The sequence below is a fragment of the Uranotaenia lowii genome, chromosome 1 (assembly GCF_029784155.1).
Source record: "Uranotaenia lowii strain MFRU-FL chromosome 1, ASM2978415v1, whole genome shotgun sequence".
Taxonomy (NCBI): domain Eukaryota; kingdom Metazoa; phylum Arthropoda; class Insecta; order Diptera; family Culicidae; genus Uranotaenia; species Uranotaenia lowii.
Genome location: NC_073691.1, coordinates 140,350,259 through 140,373,953, shown reverse-complemented (window position 1 = coordinate 140,373,953; position 23,695 = coordinate 140,350,259). Strand labels below are relative to the sequence as shown.

Here is a 23,695-nt window from a genome sequence, read left to right as displayed (position 1 = left end):
TTGAGTTCCTGTATGTGTTTGTGTTCGTTTGAAAAAAAATCAGATTTCTTGTGCGTTTTGGTGAAAAATAGGATTTGAATTTCAAAAGGTATTCACATAGTGAATTGGGATTCAAAACTCAATCTTATTTTTTTAATAAGTCTTGTTCTAGAATCAGTTTACATATTTTTATTTTATGTATTTTGTCCAATAAGGTATATGGATTAAATATTTAACCATAAAATTTAAAAGAAAATTAAAATACACGTTTTAAATAACGTAAATAAAGCTCAAATAAAGTGATTTTTTTTAAACCTATTTCACAAAAACTTGTTAAAACAACGTTCAACAAATTTAAAACTTTATAAAAAAAACTAGAATCTTAGTTACATCTATTCTCGTAACAAGAGGAAATTCGAAATTGCTGGTTAACCTCTAACATTTAACTATAAATATGATGGATTCAACTGTAGTGGTATAATTGATTCACCGTATGTATGATAGATTCAACTACAAATGTATGATTGATTTTTGGTATTGAACTATAAACATAGTAAATTAAACTATATTTTTTGATTGATTGTGTGCTACTCGAATACTATGGTGTTCATCCGTGTCCATCATAAAAAAAAAATCGTTAGTGTGAGGTCAGTACATGTTCCCTGCTCATCCGGCATTTCCTGACGTCGTCGGTGGCAAAACGCAAGCGCTCTCCGGCGATGGGAAAACATTTTCTTTACCAGTTCCTGGCAATGGTCGTGTAGTAGGCCGAAAGTTTCTGGGATTGGGAAAGATACACCTACTCTGGTTGCCCGCGGAATCGAATGTTCCTTTACGTGATCCTGGCAGGACCCCACAGGAAACTTGCATTGGTGAGTAAGCGTATGATAGATTGATGTCATGATATTGAGTGAATTTTTTAAAAAATCCCGAAAATTCCCGAAGCCAATAAAAAGTGCTAAATAACTAAAGATTTACATGCTCTTAATTGGAAAAATGAATCAGATTGAACAAGGGAAATAATAGTTCCACCTTAATTGCTTAGTCTTAAATATTATTTTCTTTAATCTGGTTAATACATTGAATTTGATATAAAACGTTTTTGCGGTTTTTTGCGGTAAGAATCTAATGTTCTTTTTTGCGACACTCATCATTTAGAACTTCCGTTTCGGATACTTTTTACAGTAGCAAAATCATCAGCAAAAAAATGATATGTTGTTAAAAAAATGGATAGTTATCCGGAAATTCAAATTTAATGGAAAACCTGAAGTTTAGCTTCCATTGATAAAGAAAAATCTTTCTCAATTATTTAAAACTTCTGCAACTAGAATCAAACCAATTTGTCGGAAAAGTTCTTTGTTTTTGGGTCTTGGGTTTGCTTATTGGATTTTTGAGGCATTAAAAAAGTTTGAAATATTTTGCAAAACTACCACCTAAATTTAAAAATACCATATCGATAAGGATTCGTACGTTGTTCATGTTAAAATCTTCTTTTCATTCCCGGGAAAAGGATCGTCAGATTTCGTGATTCCCGGGAACGCTAAAATGGCCGGGAAATGGACACTCAACGGAGGACGTCTTCCGGGACCGATTAGTTAAGACGCACAATTTGCTGGGCAACCATGCATCAAGATGCGAAAAGAACAACAGCGGAGGAACCAGGACGTGGATATTAGAATTTCCGGGCAGTTTTCTAGCATCGTGGCGAATAGATGCAAATTGCTGAAATAATAAATTAAAAGATAATAAAACGTAGCCATGAAATTATTCCGAAAAAAAATTTAAGATATGATCACTTTGAATATAACCAGTAAATAAATTTACAATATTTATAGTTGACCTCTTTGATTAAATCATAGAAATTTAATTGAAACTATCATATTCATAACTCGTGGCGGCGAAGCCTAGCCGCTGAAATCCGAACTGTCGACGAGAATCTTGACTGGGACCAGGTGAAGACGCTGGCTCCGGATCGTCAACAGTGGAGGTCTTTTACCACGGCCCTATGCACCGGAGGATCGGCGCGGGATCATTAACATCATATTCATAATTGAATAAACTATTTTATTATAGTTTAATCTATGATTTTAATAATTAGATCAATCATATTATTATAGTCGAATCTATCATATTTATAATTAAATCAATCGTACAATTAAAGTTGAATCAACTATAATTATTGTTGAAATTTGATTTGAGCATAGAAAAAGTTGTTTTTTTTCAAGTCATTTACATTCTGGAAAGTAGTATTCTATGGTCAAATCAAACTAGTTAAATCTAACAAACTCTTAAATTCAAAGATTTAAACCATCGATAAAAATAAAACAAATTTTTAAAAGTAAAAGTAAGAGATCTAAATTTTTCAATTCAATCTTAGCCTTGCGAACTCAACGAACTCAATCCTAATTTATGATTTTAGATTGTAAATTGGCTCTTGAAAAATCGCAATAAACTGAACTTTTACAGGAAAAACAGTATTTTCTTGGTGTGTACAATACACCAAAAAATATTGCATTTCCTGTAATATTTTTTTCGTGAATATGAGAAACATGTTTCTTTATCAACACATATTTTTTTTATTTAAAATCAATTCCATAATTAATTTCCTTTGAAGAATTTTTTAAAAATAAAATCAGACCTTTTCATCAAGCAAAACATGCAAGATGAACTTACATTTCCTTTTTATTCGTGATTTTCAGCTGAATTTTGTATACAAGTAAACATTAATTGAAAAATTTAAATTTAGACAAAATTTAAAGTCCGAGGTCTGTTTGATTTTAACACATAAAGGATCGCAAAGAAATTTTGGCCCGAAATTTGACATTTTCTTTCTCAAAAACCACTGGATGAAATTCTACAAATTTGGTGCCTTTGGGTTATCGAAAGTGTTGTTTACAATTTTTAGAATGAAGTTTCAATATAAAATATATAACATTTGAGTTATGCTTCTCAGCAAAGCGCACAAGCGTCTTGCGAAAAAAAAAACGATATATCTTGTAGTTGGCCCGCAATGTGTTCATTCCTCAACAAAATAGTCATATGAATCTGAATTTTGAATATTAATTTTGAATAAGAATTATGAAACTAAATTTAATACTTGTAATTTGAGTCTGTTTTCGAATTTCAATACGATTTCTGAATCTTAATTCCAGAGATCACAATTTAAAATATGAGCCAAGTGAAATTTGATTCAAAGCCCTCAACCATAAATCATTTTAAATTCTGATGTTTTGGATTTCAATTTGATTTAATTCATTAAATCTTTCATGAGAATCTCAATCAGATTTATCATTTGAGGAAATAACATTTTATGAATTTCGAATAATAAATCTGATTCTGAATTTTCTATTCTGAATCGCCGTTTGGAACCTATGTTATATTTGAAATGTGCATAAGAATTTAGCTTAAGAACTTCGAATCTGAATTTGAAAATTGAGAAAAATTCAACCTTGATATTGCAAATGCATATGAGGCACTCAGAGCCAATGGAGTATAAGTGCAAAAATAGGCGATTTTGTTTTAAAAATGTCAAATTATTCTTCATATTTCAAACTATATTTGATGGTTCTTCCAGATTTTTTGATTTTTTTTATACTTTTATAGTCGAATGAAAAATGCAATTTTTTTAAAAGTAGGTATATGGAAAATGACAAAACACAACAATTTGAAAGCGTGTTTTCACGAAACAGGCTTTTATACATTTATACCCTTTAGGCTCCATGGGCTCATATGAGAGGTTCGAAAAGCATGAATCAAATTTGAAATGAATGGAAAAAGCGGATTGAAACCAGGATTTCTAACTGAAAAAAAAGAATCCCATACTGAATACAAAATCCAAAAAATGAAATCAGAATGACAATTTGAATTTTGATAATATGGAACCAGAAACTCCAATATAAGATCAATCTCATTTACTTTTTAAAATTCAGAATTTAATGATCCACAAGGGAGAAAATTATGAAAAACTATAACAGAATACTATGGGATTATTTTTCAAGGATTTGGCATCAGTTCTGAGTTCAGATTGTTGCTCTTGAACAATAACATTCAATCATAAAAATTTGCTTGAGATTTTAAAATTTGGAGTTAAGAGTAGCATTCCTCGCTTGCTTTTCCTGAACCGTATTGGGAGGGGGGGGGGGGGGTTAAACCCCAACCCCCCCCCCCCCACCCCCTTTCTACGGCCATGGGTTGAGAAGTAATCAGATATATGATTGAATATAAGTGGATTATTGTTGGAAATATCATAATTATTCCTCCGTGAGAGCTATGTTGCATTTAAAACGCATTGTGCAAAGCTGATAAAATGATAGATGCATTTTAAAAGAGAGGTATAATTCTATTATAGTAAAGCATAGCACTCGAAGGCCTGTTATAATGCAAAATTGCACTTGATGTGCTGATGTAGTGTAATTTAGCACAAAGCTATAAAAGTGTAAAGCAAATGGTTACTTGGGCGAGAGAACGAGGTCCTTTTGTGTCCATAATTTTCACTGGTCTGCCACTACCTTCTTTGCGAGTAGTTTCTAGGGATTTTCGGATATAGCAAACAGTGGAAACCGTCACATTTTTACTTTGAAAGTGTAGTACTGTATACAGTTTGCCAAGATTTTTGTGCAATTCGTAGAACTGTACAACGCGCTTGCGAAACGCTACTGGCGAAAAGAGGGAAAAAAACTAACACATACACACTCATTTATCTCTTCGCTCGTTTATTGAGGCCTTTAAAAAATTTCCAAATTTTAGTTGCCACCCATAAAAAAATGATAAAAATAATAATATTCAGATTGAAATTTAACCAACGTACTGGCCACCCCAAAGCCCCGACTTGAATACTTTTAAAAATATTTGGCGGTTACGTACAAGCAGAACTGTTTTTCTGTGTTGAGGAGAACCCAGGCAGAGTTAAAAACAATTGCAGAATCTCGTTGACAGTATGCCTTGACAGCTAGATATCGAATCCAAGAGGTTTCGTATAGATTCAGTTACCTATTTGTTTTTGTTTAGCTATTTTTTTTAAATTTAATTTTTATTTCTTACTTTAAAATAGGACAATTGAGTATATATACTGTGTTACCTTTCTGCGTATCAGGTAAAATTCAAATGAAACAGTTAAAGCTTCAAGCAATAAATCCGAATTTTTATTTAAAATCCATGTTGAATGATGTAGGCTGCACTCATCCGATCTGCGGAATGCTTTTAACCCAGCAGTGTATCGTGTTTTTGTTTTTTGCTAGCATTGTTTGGCGGACGTTTAGTCAGAGTGCACGAGAAAAAAAAAACACAAAATACAAAACATAAAAAGCCACACTATTCACTCCGCCATAGATCCCATCTAGAGGCCATCATCCATCGTCCATCAGAGGCAGAGGTCGTGTGCCGATCGAATTCGGAGCAGCATCCAGTTAAAACGTTGATGGAGTAGTGGTTGCTACAGGGCATGCTGCCCCAAAATTGGAAACGGAATCGTAGCTTTTACGATGATGAGTAAGTACGTTTTAGACCTAGCTGTACCTACATGCATATTTACACGATTACCATACATATGTACCGGCTAATGGAGGAGCACCCTTCGGAAAAAAGTTCATCGCAACCATTTTTGCACACCCAAAATAGTTTCCCTTTCGGTTCGAGAGACGCGCGGTTTCACCTATAGTACTTAGCTATACCTGCCTATATCGCCATACCTACATGTGGTGAGTTATTTTTTTTTGGTTTGGAGAGTGATGTGTGGCGCTCAGCCTATGTTTGAAGGCTCTAGAGCTTAAGTTGTAGAGTTTATTCCAACCACGCGGATCTGTGGGAACCGAGTGGTTTGGCAAAAACACCCAGACGACCAAAGACGGTAGCTTGGGCAGGTAAGAATTGGGGGAAACAGAGGCAGAATCAATTATGCTGTGCCAGGGATTTGAAACCTTCTGATTAATTTGATACTAGGTAGTTTTTTGAACATTGTAAGATAATATAAGATGAGATGACAAAATTTATATGTGTGGACAGCTTGTTCAGCGTAGAAATAATTCATTACCAATGTCATAAGTTTCGTGTCCACTGCATGAATCGGGTTTATCTGCGCTTTTCAAGGTAAATTGTCGTTATAAACACATAAGTTTATTTATGCTCAGGCATTTGGATTTTTTAAAAGAAAATTTAAATTGAATTTATTTTGCAAAGGGAAGTAAAAATCGCTTATCAGTTCTTAAAAAAATTTATTCCTATCATAATAGTCAACTTTTCCAGGTTAATAAATATTTGCAATAGAAGCTTTCGCAGCTTCCAGCAAGCCACAAGTGGTTCGCGAGCTTCCAGTTGCTGACCCCTGTGTCATGCAGACAGCTATTTCCAACCGGGTACTTTACCGAAGATTACCCTCCTCGAAAGACAAACAGTCTGCTCAACTAGTTGGTCGAGGTTTTCGGTTTAAGTTCGGTGGTTGAACCTATCTCGTTTGAGTTTACCGCACGGAAGCCCCCGCTCATAGGCCCAAGGCTCGCAAAAGTTTGTTTCTGGGTTAATGATCGACAGGCAATAAGTCAAATGTCGGTTGGCTCCAGTACCTAGTTGATGATTTTCGGAGGCTCTCTGCTCCCTGAGGTATTAACTATCGAGGGATTATGGGGGCTAGTCAAAAGTTTACAAATTGAGAATAATCGGGGTCCGGTTGAAAGTCAACTAGGGTGATTTGCCAATCGTTGTCCCCTAACCCATTGTTGCACAGCATGACTTAAATTGTCAATATTTCAGCTGTTTTTCAACTTTTTCTCAAAAATAATAATGAATCATGTTATTCGGAATGTTTTCTGATGAAATTAGGGTTTTGTGATATTTTCTGCTGATAAGTGTGTATCTTACGACAGTTTTAATTTTTCTTGTTTTTATCGCGCGGTTTTTGTGCTTATTGTTAACAAAAACCTTAACATTCCTTCTACGGCAAATAAGGTTTTACGTCAGAGCAAAACATTTTTCGTATCAGTTTTCTATACGAAACGTTTGTTGGACAATTTTAACACCATGATTTTGAAAAAAAAATATGATCCATACTTAACTAGAAAATATGTTGGATCGTGCAACAATTGGTCCGCTCAATCTCCTCCTGCCCCATTGTTGTACATAGTTCTGCTGCAAAATTTGTTTGGAAATTTCAAATTCGTATACCTCCAATAACTTTGTTTGGTTGTTTTTACAGCTAAAAATAGCAATAAAAATTTTGGAAGCGATCGATTAAGTCCTGAGTTATAACAACGTATTTTAAATTAGTAAGGAGGCTTGTACAGAAAAATCCAAATTTTCTTTCAAAAACCATCAGAGAAAGTTCAAAAAACATAATTTTTTATTTTTTAAATATTTCTTAGTTCTTGCAATACATTGCATGTGAACAAAAACTTAACCATACTTTTACCCCAGAAATGATATGCATTGTCATACAAAAAATTTCAAATTGAAAAATATTTTTTTATTTTAGTGTTTTGACAGCTAATTTGAAAGCTGGTTAACCGGATGAAAATAAGAATCGCATTATACTGCTTTGAATAGCCAATAAGTGTAATGATTCAAAACTTTCGTAAAAACATGTCATGAAATTATTGAAAACTTCAGAAAGCAAATCCTGCAATTTTACAATACTTTTGAATGGATTACGATTTTTTATTTCGAAATAATTATAACTTTTTTCATGAAATACTTTGCTTCTTCTCATGCTGGAAAACAATTAATCTTAAGAATGGGCAAAACCAATTATTTAAAGACATTTCAAACTTATTTGAATTTTTTGTATATGCGAAAAGTTCTTCTTGCATACAAATTGTCATACAAAATTGAACACGTTCATTGACTACATGCAACTAAAACAACTCGAGTTGTCTATTGATATAACATGTTTTTTTTGCTGAATAAGTGGATATTTAATTATTTTCCACTCAGAATTTTCACATTTTCTTGCACTCAATGTTGATTTTTAATAAATAATTCAATAATTCAAAGACACTTTCTATATCCATAAGTTTATTTTTTCTACCGTCAAATCTTAAAAATGAAGTTTTGAAATTATTTAACTCGTTGAAAAAACTTATGTATGTATGAAAGTTGGTCAACTTGCATTGTCTGAAAAGTGTCAAAGTCAACTCAACTGCATTGGCTTTGAGAGACTACTTTTTTATCAGATTTATTTTAAATTACTTTATCGCGACCATTTACTCAACATTTTATGCAAATAATCTAAAAGCTGTTCTGAAAAAATCTGTTTCTCTTATTTCGTGTCAACAAATCTAAAAGAATTTTTTTCCATGTCAAGTTTCCATGTCAGCGATCCCCTTGATATTTTTATTAATATTGTCAGAATATTGTACAGGAGGAAAACTACGACCCTTAATTCCAAAAACTAGAAGTCGAAGGTTGGAAGACCCGAAATATTACTTATCTGACGTGCAATTTTCTCAGGAATTCGAATCTGCCGTCGAATGTCTATGTGAAGTTTTATTTGGCCCTTATCATCCAGAAAAATAAACAGTCATAGCTTTGTGAAACTTAATTTGATCCAAAACAGTTTTCCAGCCGGAAAAACTCTTGGGAAGCATTTCTTTGTTATGTGATTGTTTCCTGAAGATTGATGAAATGCTATAGAGGTTACATTAATTACACATAAACCCACTTATATGAAAAAGATATTTAAATCAATTAACTTTTAAAAAAAATTCTTATACAAAATTGTATATCATGAGCATAAATCAGTCAAACGATCTGAAACTTTGGGCGTGGTTGTGTCCATTTTCAAGTTTTAAATTGAGATCCATTATGTAAAAATCGATCGACTTCCAAGTGAGTCCTAAAACATTTGTTTTATAAAATCGCATCTTCTTCATGGGGGTAAAAGGGGGCAAAACAGATCACGTTCTCTAATCTTTTCAGCTGTTAATAGCCACTTAAAAATAAGCATTAAATACCTTTCAGTTCATTCTATGGGATTTCAAAGACATAAAATTTTATGTTGGTAGGACATATAAAGAAAAAGGCTCAACACTGGGTAAATAAAGTTAAATAACACTCCACTCAAATGGCTTCGGGTAAATTAAGAGGTGGATTTGAGTTTCTGAGAAAACTTCACGTGTGATAAATGCTATTCCAGACACTCAAACCGGCGGATTTGTGTTTTTTGGGGCCGAATTGGAATTTGAAAGTGCATTGGATCATATGGAAGACCCCCCCCCCCCCCTCATAAGGGGCCGTCTAAAAATTAGATTGCATTTGAACTTGAAGTTCTTAATAAGCTTCCGTAACAAATATCAGCCTATTCGACCTCATGGTGACGGATTTTTAAAATGTGCAACCATTGGAAAAAATCGGACAACATTATGCACGACAAAAAATTTGCCCGTGCAACTATTGGGCACAGACAACCTTTTTTAAATAATTTTTTAAATTTTTATGTTACTTTTTTAAAAAACTTGAACTTTTGGATCTTGTTGACCAATCCTGTATGAGTGCATCGACTAAAAAAATCGAGTGAATTTGGTTGAAATGACTAAAATACAGCATAAACACCAAAATCATGTGCTTAGCTGTGCAACGATTGGCAAATCACCCTACTCAATAGCCGATTCGAGACTAATTAATCAGCATTAGCATATTCGGGACAGCTCAACAGCAAGCACCATCAATTCGCAAAGTCTACCATCTGCTGTCCTCCATGAAACAAAGTATCGCACAACAATTTAACGATCTTCGAGTCACAAATCATCTTCAATTGTCAAACTCGGAAACTTCCAAAACAAATATCGTCTTTCATTCCCACTTTCGGAAAGTCAAGTTCGTGTCTTTGCATTTGGTTATCTCGATACCCTTCATAACCGTTCTTGTTGCAGCCAACGAGACTTGCAAACTGAGCGCTAACTTAGCTAACTCACACAGAAGCCCCTCACCTCCCGTGAAATTTGAAAGGGTTTTGAGGGAGTGAAGTGTTTCACGGCACAGAAATATCTTCTGCTGACATTTGCCCGCGGTGTTGATGCGGGAGACGACAGCAAAAACAACAACAACGACGAACAAAAAATAGCTTATTCAAACGACACAAAAACATACAACTAACTATTCGTTTCATTTGGCGATGCCAAGCATTCATCTCTGCTGATGCTGCTTTTGTTGTTGTTGTTACTTTTATTGTCGCGTTGCCATTTCGCATGGCGTTGCTGAACGATAAACTTTTCGGAGCGAGATGCGCCACACGACCTCTTATGACGTTGCACAGTGGACTTTATCTTGTTTCTTTAATTTGTCACAAAAACTCTTGAATTTGAGAAATATTTCAAAACATCTGAAAATTGAACACAAGATTTTATCTATGACAAGATAAAACAACGTTTGTTATTTTATGTATCGGCCTAATCGGTGAATGTTACGTTCTTCTAGTAGAACCATTCAAGATTATAGACGAAAAGAAAGTATGAAAGAATGAAATGAAGAAGAAAATGAACGGGTAGAATGTTATTCAGTAAAGGGTGTCCACGATGAAATTGCTTTTACTTTTTATCCGATGGCTAGAATTTAATGAAAATTTGGGTGGATTTAGTTCATAGTGCATTGTTTACATCCTGCAAGTTTTAAAGTCCTGTGATCAAAACTCGCGGAAATGGAGTCGAAAGAACAGCTCGTGCGTGATAAAATCAATCTTGCACATTCATCACTAGAACCAGGATCTCTCGCTTCGTTCCATCGCTAAAACGTTGGGAATCGCGAATTCCACAGTGTTACGAGTGATTAAGCGGTTCGAAGAATGATAGACCAGCGATCGGAAGCCCAGAAGTGAAGGAAAAAGTATTACGTACAACATCAAAAATCACAACCACGTAGTTGGGACCATGATGCATCTAGTATGGTGGTCTCACATGCCAAATCGCATGTTCAGCCATATTGAAAAAAGTTTTGACAGCTGGCTGAAGTGTTAACAAAAAAGAGGGTCCAGGGATGCCAGGTGTTTGAGATAAAAAATCAGAGAAATTAATAAAAAAGTGCACAAGCTTATCGTAGACCAAAGGTCAAAAGATTGAAAACCAAATTGTGTTTTCGTTTATTTTATTTAAATTACACTTCCGGAAACAAAGAAATGATTTGAGTATTCCATTTATTCGAAACACGGTTTTTTTTTATCTTAAATAACGATACACTCCGCACTTTTCGGACGCTTCGAAATAGCTGTGAATAATCTTGATAATAGGAAGGATCTTTTAAAAGTGGACCAAACAACCAAAATCCTAAACCGGATGCTAATCGGTTCCTTCGTTCAAAAGTGCCTAAAACTTCATCTGGTTTTTCCAAATGATACCCATCAGATCCGGATCACTCGATTGGATCTTTTGGAGCAGCGATGGCAACAGACGGGGGTCCTCCTGAAGCAGCTTCTTCATCTCGATGAAGATCGGATGTTCCTGCAGGAGGGCCAGCCGCTTCTCGGGCGATGGAATGTAATGCCTCGCCATGTTACCATCCGATTCAATGACTTTCTGCTGCTTCTAGACAGCTCTTGGAAGAAAAAAGTGTTGAATAAGCATCGTTTATAGGTCCAACGTCTTCCAGCTTTGCTTACCAGCCCGGAGCTCAGCCGCAAATTTTTTTTTCGATTCTATGAATTATAGTTGTATAAATCAAGGCGACATCTTTGTCTTAGCAATATCTTGATGATTGGCAAAACTTCGTGTTTTACAAAAAATCAGGGCACCTGGCATCCCAGCCAGTCAACAGCCAGCCAAGCAACCAGCTGTCAAATTTCGACTGCGTTTCGCCCCCTCTTCCACATCCAACCCTCGTCTACTTTTTGCCAAAGTGAGACCACCATATCTAGATTCATCATGGTTGGGACCTTCAACCAAAACCCGAACGCCTCCGTTCAGGATGTGGCTAAGAAGCTGCACCTAAGCAGAAGTTTTGTCCAGAAGGCCAAAGCTAAGGCTGGGCTTTAAACGTTCAAGATACAAAAGGCCCTTTAACACGACGAGAAGCAGAACAAGTCCGTCAAAACCCGCGCCAGGAAGTTGTACCTCAACATGCTGACGAAAGTTGAAAGCTGCATCATGAACGACGAAACATATGTGAAGGCCGACTTCAAACAGATCCCCGGCAATCTTTTTTTCACGGCCAAGTATAAGTTCAGCGTTCCGGAGCATGTCCGCACTCAGAAGATGTCCAGAACACACCCGAAAGCAGCCGAAGATCGAAAACACACTCACTTACAGGCACTTTGACTGAAAAGAAAATCAAAATGGCCTTATAAAAAAAAATGAAAAATATATTTTTTCAGACTGATAAAACACATAAAATGCATATCCTAGCGCGTTCAACATGACTTTAATCAAGAATCATAGTTAAGATTCTCCTCTATCGATGTGTCAGAAAATATTGTATTAAATTGTGAAATTTTAGTGAAATTTACTAACGTGCTGTTGTACTGAAGCAGAAATTTCGGATTCAAATCCTGCCGGTGAGCCATTGTATCTTTTTCGAGAAACTTATGATATTTAAGGCTTATTATGTTCATTCTTTCTTTAATATCTCATGTTTCTCTAATTTTTTTTTTAGTTTTTCTTATTTACCTTTGAAAAATGTGTTCATTTTCAGGTACGAAGATGTACCAAGATGTAGCCACAAACATTTAGACGATTTGAGAATGAAAAATGATCGATCATGAGAAAATAGAGTACACTGAAAAAAAAAGAATAATACATCAAATGAGAATTTTAACTCGAGCCTTCCAAATCCACTTTCTGTCACCTTACCACAATGCTAATTCGTCAGTTGAGTTGGGGTGCACTTTAGCTCAATATTTGAAAATGTCTTTTTTAAGCGGGTCAAGGGAAGAAACCGAGTGTCAATTGCAACCATGCCCATTTATGGTAAATCACTACACTTCAATGATAAATTAAATCGTTAAAAATAAATCAAAAAACTTATTTGAACATATTTGAACTAACTTATCATTTTCTTGGTTCAACTTGTTTGAGGGCACAGCATGTCGTAAATAAATCATACTTTTAAGAAACATTTTCATGATGGTGATTGAAAATATCCTTATAAACGATTTAAATTAACATTTCCATTACGATTTCATATTGGCTGCGAATGAATCGATCGTTCGCTATGCATTTGTCGGTAGGTCAGTAGAATAAAATTCTTGATTGATCGGGATAGCATCGGTCTTCAATTGATTCAGGTAGAAATTTGGCCATACGAGTTCACTCTCAAGCCGGGATAAATCAGCCAATAAAATGAAAATCCTTGAAAAAATTACTCAATTCGCATGAATGTTTAGATATATGCTGTTCACTTCATTTATGAAAACAATAATTCTTCCTTTTTATATTTTATAAAATTTTCATATGAATTGTATCCAACTTTTCTACAAATTATCCCACTGTGTCGCATGCAAGGTCTTCTTTTGGAGATGCTCCACGCAGTGACGAATTTGCTGCAAGCAGATTTACTGAGAAACTTTTGATTCGCCTTCCCCGTCCGTCGTCGTCACCGCCTTCTCGCGAAAGACGCGATATTCCTCCCGATCAGCTCCGGAATAATTTCGAAAGGTGTGAGACGGCTGCTCCCTCTACTTTGTTAGCTTGGCTGCAGAGCGACTTAAGCTGATCTTATTGGTAACAAGAAGTGTTTGTCGTGGGGGAGAGAGAGATTGAAGGTAAAAAAAACAAATTTTTGTCACGACTTTTATTACCAATTTGAATAAAAAGCAGAAAAGCTCATCCCGGCTTTCGTCGCTATCGCCGTTTTGCTGCTCGTTAACTGCGTTGACATGTGTGGCTCCTCACATTTTCGGATGGGAGATGGGAGAGCAGGGAGCTTTGATCATACCGTACGTTACATTGTAACAGCACTTGAAACGTCCTTTCGCCGAATGGCTTTTAGACGGGTATTATCTTTGCCGGAGTTTGTCGTTTGGGTTTGTTGATGCTAAGTTTCACTGGAATTGGAATGAGGAAGAGTGCTGTATATAATATATAGAGTATTATTATCAATTGTTTGTGCCTATAGTGAACCAAGAACGTTTCAGACTATTTAAGTTGAAAGATTTGCAACCTTCAAGATAAAAAAGGCTTCAACAAAGTTTTCCTCAAGTTAACCCTCGATGTACATTAGAGCGCTACAAGCTTTGTATGGAAATTTGAAATTCGTAGATTTTCGTTCATATAGGGGAGACAAGGGCATAACGAGCACCCGGGCATATTGAGCACTTCTCTTTTCCCCAAAAGTACGAGTTTTCTCACAATGAGCAATTTTTACTTTAACTTGTTCACTCGGGGCGTATAGAGCACAATTGATCGGGGCACGATGAGCATTTTCTTCCTTAGTATCTAGCAGCGAATTCAACTCGATGAAGTCAACTGAATTATAGAGCTACAGCTTTTGTCAAAAAAAAAAAAAATGTATGTTTTAAATTTTTTATTTATTTTATTCAAGTTTTAGTTCGTTAGGAAATAGACTTTTTTAATGTCTAAACACGAAGCTTCATTAACTCACAAATTATAGCTGTTTTCTTTGATTAAATTAGCGTCCTTCTAAAAGTGGCCACAATGCCCTTATCTCCCCTTTGTGCTGATATTTCCATACAAGAGAACAGTGCCGAATATAAAAGGTAATTTTTTTTTTCGAAATATGTGGTTCAATTGACCATAATTAAGCTTGTTTGAATTTAAAAAAAAAATGTTTTTGATCAGTAATTTTATGAATATCAGAGTTCGAACCCAATACATCCGGCAAGCCAAATCGTACTCGTGTCAGCCTTACCGATAATTTTCGGTTTCAAAGGAAGAACTTATTGAAAAGTGAAAAAAAAAAGAATCGGAACTAGGAAGAACATACACGCTCTATTTTTTTTAACTCAAAAATAAGTATGACCGAGGTTCAAAACATAGTTCGATTCTATGAACTTAAAGTTAAGTACCCTTTTTCCTCCTTGCGATGGATCAAAACGGAGTTCGAACTGCGAACTCAAAATTGATCCCTTTTTTTTCCTTCGGCGAGGGATCAAAGCTGAGTTCGACCTTATGAACTAAAAATTGAACTCTCTTTGTTGGACTGAAAACACTTAGCGAGTTCAGTTCGAACCGAAACAGCAACCAACGAACACGTCGCAAAATTTTGTCGCTCCGGAACAATTACCGGAAGACTATGAAGGAACTTTATAATGATATGCATGTTCACCGTGTCAACGTAAAATTCTGTCCGTCATTGTCATCATATGGTGAGCGGCTTGGAATGTCCGGAAACTTCCGGATGTTGTTTACTTCCCGTGGGAAGTAACATCCGGAAGTTTTCTTTCACCGGAGTGTCAAAACTTTCCACCGCTTTGTACCGGAACAGCAACATCCGGGTACAACAAATTTTAATCATCCTTTAATTCCCTGAAAATAAGCTACCCTCGAAAAAAAAAGGATAAATTCGAGTTCGGCTGCCGAACTTAGTATTGAGTAAGCCTATCAGAACTTAGTTTTGCTATTGCCCAGTTAAACTCAAAGTTGAGGGAAGCCACCGAAGTGCTGTTTTGAACCAAAACTACTTAATTTTGAGTTAAAAAAAAAGAGCGTGTATCTCTTTGATTGATGGCAATGTTATCGGCAAACGTCACTGACACATTGATGGCTGATGGACTAAGTTTCCCGGGTAGAGTCGATTGCTGTAAAGCTCCCGCATTTAAACCGATAGCAGCAAGCAGCCCTCATCATCAATTGCGCAACGTGGGAGCCTTTTTTTCTCCCCCGAAAGAGCTTCACTCATAGCCGGCACGAAATTCGAATCTATTTCAATGAATCGGACACAAAAATTGGACCGCAGCTAGCAACGTGTCTATCGATATGATGGGCAGCAGCGTCCGAATTCAAACGAGCCCGCTCGAGCTTGTCAGCGGGGGTGGATGCGGTCCGGATGTTTCCGACCCGGGTGCCATTTCGTTTCGAAACCATTCATTGAGAGCTTTTTTGAGGTAGAAAACACCAACCGAAAAAAAAACGTGGATAGACGGAATGTTCTGTATCGGTCAGTTGAAACCGCTGGAATCCGTCCCTGGATGGCGGGAAGGTCCCACTGAATGGTGACACAGAGAGAGGTCGGTGGAATACCTGCTTGATGGTGGTCAATTGAATTTGTTGAACACCGCGTGACAATAAATAAGATCGGTTCTCGGTGATATCGTTGTCGCAGTCCGACTGTAACAGCGATTGCTCTGAGGGACAACTGGAGCGATTTTTTTTTCTGTCGAACCGAGAGTAACTCAGTTGTTATGGCACAGAAACATGCAACGAAATTCAGTAAATATTGTTATGCCATTTGGATGGTAATTTCCATTTCTTTGTAGATTTTTAATCTTTCAGTTAAGGGGGGGGGGGGGGGGTAGGGTCTAACACTTTCAAAAAATAGATTTTTTTATTTTCTTATTGTAAAACATTTCAAGAATGTTGTGTCAAATTTTCAAGTCAATTGAAGCAAAACTGTAGAAGTTATAGGCCTTTATCTCCTCCTATGTAATACTGCAAGAAAGCAAGAGCAGAAACTTCAAGCGCGTTTTTCTCGAAAGCACATTTTTAAAGTCCGTGGACATCGTCATTTGAAAACTACTTATCCGATTCTTTTCAAATTTTGAACATATTTTCTACATAGAAAATACCAGACCCCAACGTTTTTCTTTTTTGATTTTTTTACTTTGGGGAGATTTTAGAGGTGAAAAATGGCGGATTTTTAAGTGAAAAATCGTAGTTTTTACTTCAAACAGCCACAAAAATTTCATAAAAATATTTTTAAGTTAAATAAAAACGTTGGGGTCCAGAAAAACATCTATTAAAAATATTTTGCTCTGATTTTTTGACTTCAGATGATTCTGTGCTGAGATACAGTGTCCACCGCAAATCTTGTTTTCTAAAAGGCATCCTCGAAAATGCTCCGTCACCGGCTCATTTTTCAATATTTTTCTACGAAAAAATTACTAAATGTTCTTTTAACAATGCTTTGTATAATGCAAAAAATTTGAATACATTTGTTTGAACGATAGCTCTAGAAAAAAATCGTGAAAATTGTGTTTTTTTTATACCCGTTAGACCCTACCCCCTTCTTAAAGTAACTGTGGAGAATTCCAAGCACTGTTGTAGTTATTTATCTGTAATACGCAAAAAAGAATCTTTCGAAATTCACCTAAGGACTAGCAAACTAGATTCTCTGAATCAAAGCAATCGAAAGATTCCTTTTAGTTCAACCACGGTAAATGAAAAGTTCAAATATCGGTTTTAGATAGCTACTTACTATCTTCTTCAGTGAACGTTTCCGATTAATTCTCTGTTAAAAGATCAAACCAAATCATGAAAAATATGTATAGATCAACCAATTTAAAAAAATATTTATTCAATTAAGAATAGTTTTAATCGATCTGAATAACGATTGAAAAGTTGAAAAGTTGAGGAGTGTGGGGTATTTTGGGCAACTTTTTTTTTATTTGCATAATAACTTCTGTTAGATAAATCTTTATATATAAAAATGAATGTTTGTCTGTCTGTCTGTTCCGTATACACTCGAAAACTACAGAACCGATCAACGCAAAATTTGATATGAGATCGGAGATGGTTTCTAAAATACTTTCAAACCACTCCCACTAAAAAGAGGAGGGCTCCTATACAAAATCAATAAAATATGACAGAATTCAAAAAAAAAAATCTGGAATCTATAGAACCGATCAACTTGAAATTATGTGCTTAGTCGTTTTCATGACCGAGAATGTTTTCTATAACACTTTCAAATCCCCACCAAATTAAGCAAGAGATGGCTCCCATACAAAATTAATAAAAATATGACACAATTGGAACAATCTTCGTAAATTACTGATCGTGTAATTTGGGGTGAAGAATGATACACATAACACGCAATGTAGCCTAAAAAAGATGTAAAATCTTAGGCTATTAATAAACAAAAATGAAATGAATGAAGTCGTTTTGAAGACCGAGAATAGTTTTTATAATACTTTCAAACCCTCCAAAAGGAAGGGAGGGCTCCAATCAGGCCAGTGCGAAGGCCCCTTCCATGAGGGGGGTGGGGGTTTGTTTCGAAATTCAAATTTTTCTGGAAATAATAGCAATACCAAAAATGCATAATAAATAAAAATAATTATTTTATTTATAATAAACTATTCAAAATAAATAAGAATCAAAGTTTCAAATCAGTGTTTTTTTTTTCAGCTATTGAAAAGAAATTCAAAATGGTAATCTTTATTCTGAACAAAAAGTTTTAAGTCAATAGTTTCGAAATACCAGAAAACAAATGCAAATCAAAATTTAGAATAAAACCAGAATTTAAATCTGCGAACATTAAAATAATAAAGTAAATGAAATATAACAGTAGCTTTAAAAACAATTTTTATCTCAATCCTTTGATAAATTTTTGCACTGGTCAGAAACAAACCATTATTCAAGATTTGATATGTGAATTTTCGAAAAAATCTATTGAAACTTAAGAGAAATTATTGAAAACACATAGAAAATGTTTAATTTAATCTGATAGAAATGAAAATATCAGCCAGTGATCAAAGAAAGAGATGAAATCCAATTTTATATTTTTACGTTTATCGAAATAAATGACTAAAGATGTTCATGTTTTATTGAAGCTCACAATATTCACTTTCTAAAATTAAAATACAACATATTCAATTCGTCATCTCTGAAAAATTACAGGTTTAGAAATTAATGATTTATTGAATGATAAAATACGAAACTGATAAGAATAAACAATAAAGGATTCCATGAGGTGTTGTAAATATTGAGAGAACAAAGCTTTAACTAAATAAGTTTTGCTTATTGAAATTAACTGTTAGTGTTACTTCTAAAAATCGTTTTTCGATCTCTTCGTAAATGATGGTCAATTCTAACAAGATGATTTAAAATAATAAAAATAAATCATAAGCATATTCAACTGATGAACTAACAAAACTTCATAAAAGTTAAAACTGATTGAATTTATTTATTACACTGTTTCAATAATGAAAAAATATTTTGATGATGATGATGATGACGATGAATGATCTAAAAAGTTAAATTCATCATATTTTTAAGATTAAAAAATAAGTATTTTTGACATTATTGAGGAAAGTTTAAAAAAAAGGTTTTATTTCATTTAACAAATTTGTTGAAGTCTGCAAAACGATTAAATTTTTTGCATATAAAAAATTCTTAAATTCCATTTAGTTTATACTTACTGGAAAATTCTTTAAATTCTTTTATTTTACAGAATTGGAAAAATTAATAAAAAGATAACATCTCTAGTTTTTCCGCAGAAGTATAATTCAATTGCGGTCTTGAAGATAGTTGATTTACGCGTAGCTCATTAATTTTTTTTGTTATTCTTTAAAGTTTTGTAAGAAAAGCGAAGAATTTCCTTAATAATTTTTAACTTTTTTCAAAAGTTTTAGGGGAACAAAATTAATAAAATAAAAAATAGGGCCCAAATTCGTTGCACTTCCAAAAAAGGTGAATTTTGTGGAATTTTCTAAACCCTTTTAAATGTAAAGTAAAGTTGGATTTAAAAGAACAAGAATACAAAATAAAATTGAGGTATAAAATGGTTCCCTGATTATTTCACATCAGCATTAAATATGTAATGAAATAAACAATTTTTTGTTTTTCTCAAGAGGTAAGTAATAAAGTAATGGATAAAATTGTTAAGATAATCTGTTTAATATATACCAATTTGAAGAACAAGGTGGGGTTTTTTGTGTCAAAATTTAAGTTTCAATACAGAAAGCTTATAAAATAACCGATCGAAATTGACAATTAAACATAAATTTCAGTTCTTGAACGACATGTAGTGTCGTAGAATAAAACGTGTTAGTTTTAGAGGGATATAGGACTAAATACCGCCGAAGGCGAGCTAATCTTCTGACATGTTTTTTAACACTTCTCGCGTGAGCTTTCATTACGTCGTATGAAACATCTTAAGAACTTACAGTAAGCTGCTGCGAAAGTTATCAAAACAACTTTGAAATTTGTGTTCGGCATATAGAATATGTTGTCCAGGGTACAAATATTCTAAATGGAAAGAAATTACGACTGGTTTATGTCAGTTTTTGTATTTTTTCATAATAAAACTGTTTTTTTTACATTTTGTTTCATTCGACGTAATGAAAGCTCACGCGAGACTTATTTTTAACATCTTTTGGTACAAGTAATTTCACATTTCGACTGTAAATTCATTTCTTGATTTAAATTTTACTTGAAAAAAACCTTCATGGAGGTAGAGAGGGGCGGGGGGAGGGGGGTGTTTAACCCTTACAACGGAAAAAAAGAGAAAAAGAATTATAGAAAAAGTGTAAATTTTGACAACTTTAAAAAAATAATATTTCATTAAAAATATATGAGATGATTTTTTTTTGCAATTTTCTAAAATCGTTTTGAAGCCAACAATTCCTGTTACATATGTTTTTAACAAATGAAGTTGTTTTTAAAGCGATCAAAAACAGCAAATAAGTGTATTCAAGTCACAAAAAAACATTTTTTTTTAATTTCAGGTGGAATAAGATCAAAGATCTTCTTTGAAACTGACGAAACGATTCTGACACTTCATTTTATAGAAATCGGTTGAACTCCATCTCAGTTACAACAGCGCGAATGAGGGAATTCACGTCACAAAATTTATTTTTTTGTCAACACTTTGAAGGGAAACATGCTCTGAAAGCTGTTTTGAGTTTCCAGTTAATCGGACTTTTACAAATTGAACATAATTTGGCCATTTTATTCTAAATAAATTACCAAATTCAAAACAAAATCAAAATTATTGAGAACAAAATTAAAAACTTTTTTCTGTGTACATTAAAAAAATGAATTTGAGAAAGTGTTGTTATTTTAACGTATGATTTCTCAATATGTTGTTATTTAATTGCGAGTCAAAATGAGAAAAAAGTCTTAAAAAAGCTGAAAATACAAGTAAAAGTCATAGTGACATAGTAGAAACGATGAGAAATGGTTAAAAGATAAAATTCCAGTCGGATTTGTTACTTAAAACCTGATAGAATTTTTTTTATTCCAATTCCCCTGCCATGATGAAATTTTTGTGGCGAAAACCGGGAGTATCGGAATCAAAACAGTTCTAGAAGTTTAAAAAAAAACAAGTCTGGCTGTAATAACATCTTTCAATCATTCCCCATCGATTCCATTATGTAAAACATGCAAGTTGTGAAGCGTTTTTGAGTTATTGATAAAAAAAAGTTTCACGTTCATTTTCACTTAAACTGTGAACCGGGCTTACAACATTAAATTTACAGGCATTTGCACAGAGACAACAGGAAATTTAAGTGACATATACTGAAAGCAAAACTGGTCAGCCCGGATTTCATTGAAAAAACCCGAATTTTGCCCGGATTTCTTCTCTTTATTCGTTAAATCAAATAAAAAAATTGTGTTCTAATTTTTTTTAAATTTATGCCTCCAAAACTAAATTTTTTGGAGCAAGTTTCATTTAAATAATCTTGAAAGGTTTTTCGATAGCTAATTGAAAATCTGTCAATGAGTTTTGATGAATTTTTTTTTAATTTTTTTTTATTTTTGTTTGGTAATTTCTGTGTTGTGACCAAATTTGCCTGGGTATTACCCGAAATTTTGGTCATCAACTTTTAAATCTAATGCTTAGATGTTACCAGGTTTTTATAATCAATTGCCCGGATTTGTCCGGCTCGGATACGTGCAGACAAAATTCTGGCAACCTTATTTTTGAAACAGCAATTCAATCTGGTTTATTTTTTTTATAATTCTAGAATTAATGGTTAATGGTTAATGCTGTATACCTCTTAAAACCTTATTCTTGATATATGTTCAAACATACATATGTTTTTTGACATATTCCGGCACGCAACAAATGAACTTAGGCTCATCTCCTAAGAGCTATCTTATCAATAGGTCAAAACAAACCTCTAGATTGTGCAGCACGGTTTGGCAGGTTTCCACCGGAACGCTATCTCGGATTTCGATGACCAAGTTCTTGTAGGCTCCCTTTTCCACGTACACGGATGATGAGGCAGCCTGGCTTCCGGAGGTGCAGTAACAGCAGCACAACACTATTAGTGAAAGAAGCAGCCGGAGCCTTGGGCTCAGGACCCGAACCCTTCGGGGAACCATAATTATAACTAACACCTCGTTCCCTTAATTCGAACTCAGGGGCAATCAAACTTTTTTTCCTTAAAAATAACACCAAAAATTTCACTGTAAGGTTTTAATTTTCGTTTCGAACACTAAGTAGGCTGACAGGTTCTTGGTTTGCAAAATCGATAATCCTCCTCGGTCAATGATTGTGAAGGTTTGTTTGAGTAAAGTTACCATGGATACCCCAACCAAACTGCCAAAGTGGGCTTGGTTCGTAGATTGTTTTGTTTTGGTAGCCTGTTCGCTTCTTCTATGAACACTAGCAACCACCAAGTTTCGATGAATTGAATCTGATGCGTTTAGGAAATCCGATGAAAATACACCTGCGGCTTGTGTTAAACGAACAAATCGAAACAGCTTAATACCACAAAATACTCGCGCGCCGTTCCATAAGCTTTCGATTGGGCACGCACGTTAGCATTCGCGACTAGGCGTAGATCAATGGAGCTAATAATCCGCTCGAAATCGATGATTTACACACTCATAGGTACGGAAACACTTTTAACGAACACACGCCATTCTAAAAACTGCGGACTGCTTTGAATCTGGGCAGTCGTTTTTTGTGGATATCTCCAACTCAGAGGAGTGCTTCATGCTCCACCGGGTCACTTCCGGCGTGGCGTTCCCGCTTCGGCATATATCACGCTTGGCTATACCAACACATCAAAATTCCTGCATGCAGGTGGCAGGTGAAAACAGTATTGTGATAACTGAAGTTGCCCAGCGGAGAAACACGATTCAAACTGGAAACGGTTCTGCTGATCCCCTTGTTTGTCAATGGGTCTAATAAAACGGGCTTAACAATCGCTTCATTTGTTCACATGTTATCGAAATTGGTCATCGCTGTTTATTAACTGTAAAATAGCTGGTTACGTCTGATGTCGCACAAAACAACGAACCCGATTCTTCTGCACAGCAAGCAGTTCCAATAGCGCGGTATATGGTTCGGCAGGTAGAGATAAATGGTGCTGTAGTCAGCGAAGCAGGAACAAGATCACGTTTCATCAAAAAATGTCATCCATCTCTTCCCAGACTGGGTCAGGCCCTTCCCGATCAGCACACGGTTTCCCGGCGAGAAGATAGCTGTATAATGTGGGTAAGTAGCGATCTCAACGGTCCACTGCACACCTGCGTTGTTTTGCCGGCTGATTCGTAACACACGGCAACGCGACAACGACGTTCAAAATAATACGCGCGAGAAACGAAACACTCGCGAGTCTCTAAAGCTCACACGATACAGGTTCGACCCAACTCTGTGGAAACGTGCACTTGCGGCAAGCGTTAATAGCGGACTAAACCGAGTCTCCTCCAGTGGCGCACCGACGGTGAAACACCAACAGCGGGAAGATGCTACACCAAGCAACTATAGCAACAACACCAAACTCCTATAGGTATAGAGAAACTGCGAGCAAAACAACAGAACAGCACCGAGGAATCGAAGAGGAAGTGAAGTGAAGCAAACCTGCCGCGGCTACCGTTTTGTTCACTCATGTGCCGGTATAGTGCTCGATCGGGCGGAAGTCGGACGGAGAACGCTCTCTTACATTCGCGGCTGGGCG

At 35.1% G+C, this 23,695-nt stretch overlaps 1 protein-coding gene across 1 annotated transcript in view; it reads right to left on the bottom strand.

Annotated features, from left to right (window-relative positions):
* The window catches only part of LOC129740308 (calcium-activated chloride channel regulator 1-like), a 241,765-nt gene extending 218,323 nt beyond the window's left edge, over positions 1 to 23,442 (bottom strand). Inside the window, exon 1 of the mRNA XM_055731947.1 lies at positions 21,906 to 23,442. Within this exon, the coding sequence (XP_055587922.1) occupies positions 21,906 to 22,112 (207 nt within the window). The 5' untranslated portion in view covers positions 22,113 to 23,442. The remainder of the gene's footprint in view (positions 1 to 21,905) is intronic.
* Positions 23,443 to 23,695: the final 253 nt, after the last annotated feature.